The 4,062-nt window shown below is 36.0% G+C and overlaps 1 protein-coding gene across 2 annotated transcripts in view; it reads left to right on the top strand.

The window, feature by feature from the left end:
• Positions 1-4,062, top strand: part of CUL3 (cullin 3) — a 165,240-nt gene that overhangs the window by 100,510 nt on the left and 60,668 nt on the right. For both annotated transcript variants that reach the window (XM_006861896.1, XM_006861897.1), the window contains one exon: positions 2,377-2,537. In XM_006861896.1, the coding sequence (XP_006861958.1) occupies positions 2,377-2,537 (161 nt within the window). The remainder of the gene's footprint in view (positions 1-2,376; positions 2,538-4,062) is intronic.

Below are 4,062 nucleotides of genomic sequence, written 5' to 3'. Positions count from 1 at the left end.
GGATAATACAAAAATCTTGGAATAGAAATTATAAAAATCTAGAAGGACTTTGCTTTCAGATTGCTTTACAGATGTTTTAGTTGCTCTACCTTAATGAAAGTGATACTGGCTATGATGGATGATTTGCTGTTTATAAGTATGTGTAGGAAAGGTAACATTGAATTCCGATCACAGAACTCATGTTCAAAAATCTGGATAGGTTAGTGTGTGATAAGGTGTGTAGTCTGTGTGTGTGCTTAATACTTTGTGTCTTTATTATCGTGTTTTTTTTCTTTCAGTCAGATGCTGATATTTATCCATTAGTGAAAGCCATTCTCTTCTTTATGATACTTTCCTGTACCATTGCAGTTTATATTTGTTGTTGTTCAGTATGTCCAGTTGGTTCTGACTCGTAGTAACACTGCATAAGTTTTACAAGTTGTGGTTGGTGGGTTTGAACCACCAACCTTGTAGTTAGCAGTCCAGTGCTTATCTTACAATGCTACACCAGGATTCAGAACTAAAAAAATCAAATTTACCCTATACTTAAACAATGATAGGGATGTTTATTTTCACAGTCAAAATATTTTGGTTACTTTTTAAATTATTAGGCTTAACCAGTTTTTATTAAATTCATTTTTATGCTGAAAGGCAAGTCAGAATGAGGCTGCCAGTGGGAAAGGGTTGCACCTTGTGGTCAGATGAGAGTTGGACAGACTCAGTATGCACAAAAGCCATGAAAAGAATCAAAAACTGTGTTGAATTTTGAACTCAATAAAATTTATGTCAGCACCTGAAATATGTGAGTATATGCTAAGATGATACAGAACATAGAAATGTTAACATCCAAGATGCTAATAAAAGAGCAGCTTTGCTTGTAACCATTAGATACATGTACACACCATTGTATATCAAATGAAGGAAAGAAGGTTGTTGGAAGTAATATTTGTCATATAAAGGAAGTACTTGCATGAAAAAATTTAGCTTAAATTGGTTGGCAGGTTGATTGGTTTCATTCTAGCTTTAGTTGCTAATGTTAGAATCTCTGTTCCTATTCATTTTGTAGCTGCTTTTGGTTTGCTTTAATTAATTGAATTTAGACAAATGCAGAGTATTAAGATTCCTGTTTGCAGTGGTTCTTATGCTTTTGAGTTACATATCTGCCTTTAAGAATCTGGCAAAATGATGGGTTCCCTCTCTAAAATATTTATATGGCCTTACGACTCTTATACCCACCAAAGCCCAGAGAGTGCCTGATTTAAGACCAAAATGGAATTCTATTACTAATCCTGTTAAGAATTAAATACATAGTTTATTTATACCCTTAAGGAGCTCTGTTTGAAACAGTCAGCAGTTTGAAACTACCAGCTGTTCTGCAGGAGAAAGATGAGACTTTCTGCTTCCGTAAAGATTTACAGCCTCGGAAACCCTGTACTGGGTCACTATGAGTCGAAACTGACTCCACGGTACTTAACAACAACAACATTTTAGAGAGTCAGAGAAAAAGAGGAAGACCCCCAACAAGATAGATTGGCCAAGTGTCAGCAATCGCATCGATGGACTCAAGTGTGGCAACAGTAGTGAGGTTGTCCCAGGATCGCGCAGTGCTTCATTCTGCTGTGCATAAGGTTGCTATGGGTTGGTACCGACTCGATGGCACCTAACAACAACAAAAATGTTGGTGTAAAAGGAATTTTCAAATAATTAACAAAATAAGACTTTATAGTCAGTAATTACTATATATCCTCTTTAAAGTGAGATACTTGTAATCATCATGTTGGTGAGAACTTGAATAATATGACAATTCGTAGTAATCTGTTTGAAAGTGACATCAAATAGAATTGTTTCAATTATGAAAAATTTAATGCTGCTCTGTTAGAGAGCATTAGAACCTTTTAATATTTATCAGTAAGCAGTCAACTTAAGCCATATGGATCTGTGTTTATTTCATCAAGCTCTCAATTTTAAAAGGTATGCTCTTCAAGTACAGTATTTAAGAAAGTCAGAACCCATGTTTTGGACTGTTAATGACTTTGGGGAGAGAGGAAGATCTGCCTACTTTACTACACCTCTTTTTCTCACTTGTCTCTTTCTAGATGTGGAGTCTGTCTCCACCCCACCTCTTTCCCCTTAGGATAAATGGGCAACTATCTATAATCATTGTTTATTTTAGTAACGTAACCATTGTAAATCATAAAGACACAATAACTTTACTGTAACCTGGGAGGTAGACTGGGAATTTCCATGTTGCTTAAGATAATTTGAAGTACTACTCACTTGAAAAAATGACTACTTTTATAATTTTATTTACTTTTGTTCATTGTTGTAGCTCATAAAGATTATTTTTATGTTTGCAAGAATTATATTATAGTTATCTGATTTTGTCTGTAACTGCAGGACCGTGTATATGTACAACAAAATAATGTGGAGAATGTCTACAATTTGGGATTAATTATTTTTCGAGATCAAGTTGTCCGTTATGGTTGTATTAGGGATCATCTACGGCAAACGCTATTGGATATGATTGCAAGAGAGCGCAAAGGAGAAGTTGTAGACAGGTATACTTATCTTTTTACTCTTGGGGGTTTTTGTTTATAATGGTTGTAGCTTGAGAACCAAATCATTGTCTTAATTTTATTAAATTAAATGGAAGTTTGAATGCCAAGCACATTATCAATATCCTTGTAAATCTTGGTGTCACATTCAGCAAAGTTACATTTTTAGAAGAGACTATATCAAACTTGTATATAATATATACATTATTTAATATCAATCATTCATCTTCACTTTTTATTTTTTATGCTGGCATTTTGTTCTTTTTTACTGTGTGGTAGCCTTTTTATTTCTTCTCTTGGTTTTTTCTTTTAAGGGTTTTTTCCCCTTAACTTTTAATTGTGAATTGAGTGAAGGTTAGCAGACAAAGATCATCAGCTTTACATTCAACAAATTACACTCCCTGCTTCATTGCAGTGATTACACTCCCCTCCCTACAACAACAGTTACCTGTGGTTTCCCTTTTATATCTTAATATTTCATAAATGAACAAAGCAAAAATATTTGATGTATACATATAAAACAAAAATACCCCTGTCATTCAAATATCCTAAGGGCATATTGTGCAAGCTAGCCTCCTGCCCATAGGCACACAGCCTACTCAGTCCTTGGGCATATAGCCTGCAGCTGCTCTGTTTCTCCATGCCATTGCCTCTGCTGCCGCCTCTTTTCTAGGTAGGATCTCATGCTGGACTGATGCTTTTCCTTCTTGAAGGTCCAAGGATTGTCTGACACATCTTGTACAATAACAGTTTTGACATTTGCAATTAATCCTACTCACAATTACTCACAATTGAATCATAAAAGCCTATCACCATTATCCCCCCATCCCTCTTTACCAGATCCAGCTAGAAAAGAAAAGCTATTTAGTGGGGATTCTACCTTATCCCCCTCATTCTGAAACTAAACACATTCATGAAAGCTTGTAAGCCAGTCACATCATGCTTAATAGTGGCTTACTTTTATTTTGACCATTTTTTAAGAAAAAATGCTGAATATCATATAGGATTACTAAGAACTATTGTTCCCTTTGTATTCCCTCCTCCTTTCTAACATGATTACAATGTTAGAATGACTTCAAACTTGTAAACTGCTAGTTTTCCTAGCAGCTGTTAGTTGAAAGCTTGTAAATTTTTTATTGTGTACTTTGGTACTTGGTCAAGATTGCCTGTGAATAGCTGTGGATGCCTGCTGTGGTGCTGTAGGATCAGCACTGGACTGTGAACTACAAGGTAGGTGGTTCAAGCTCACCAGCTGCTCCTCGGAAACCCTAAAACAGGGTTGCTGTGGATCAGAAACAACTCAACAGCACTTAACAACAACAACAACAACAACCACCACCTAACCGACATGAATAACTGTATGCTGTACCGCTACTGGGCAATACAACTACCCCTCTTTCCCTGTGTCCTAATAAACAGTCTTTCTATTCTCTCTGTGTCTTTGTTGTTGTTGTTGTTGTTAAGTGCCATCGAGTCGGGTCCGACCCATAGCGACCCTGTACAGGGTTTCCGAGGGTGTAAATCTTTA

The sequence above is a fragment of the Chrysochloris asiatica genome, unplaced genomic scaffold, assembly GCF_000296735.1.
Source record: "Chrysochloris asiatica unplaced genomic scaffold, ChrAsi1.0 scaffold00044, whole genome shotgun sequence".
Lineage (NCBI taxonomy): Eukaryota > Metazoa > Chordata > Mammalia > Afrosoricida > Chrysochloridae > Chrysochloris > Chrysochloris asiatica.
This window is presented reverse-complemented; position numbering and strand designations above follow the sequence as displayed.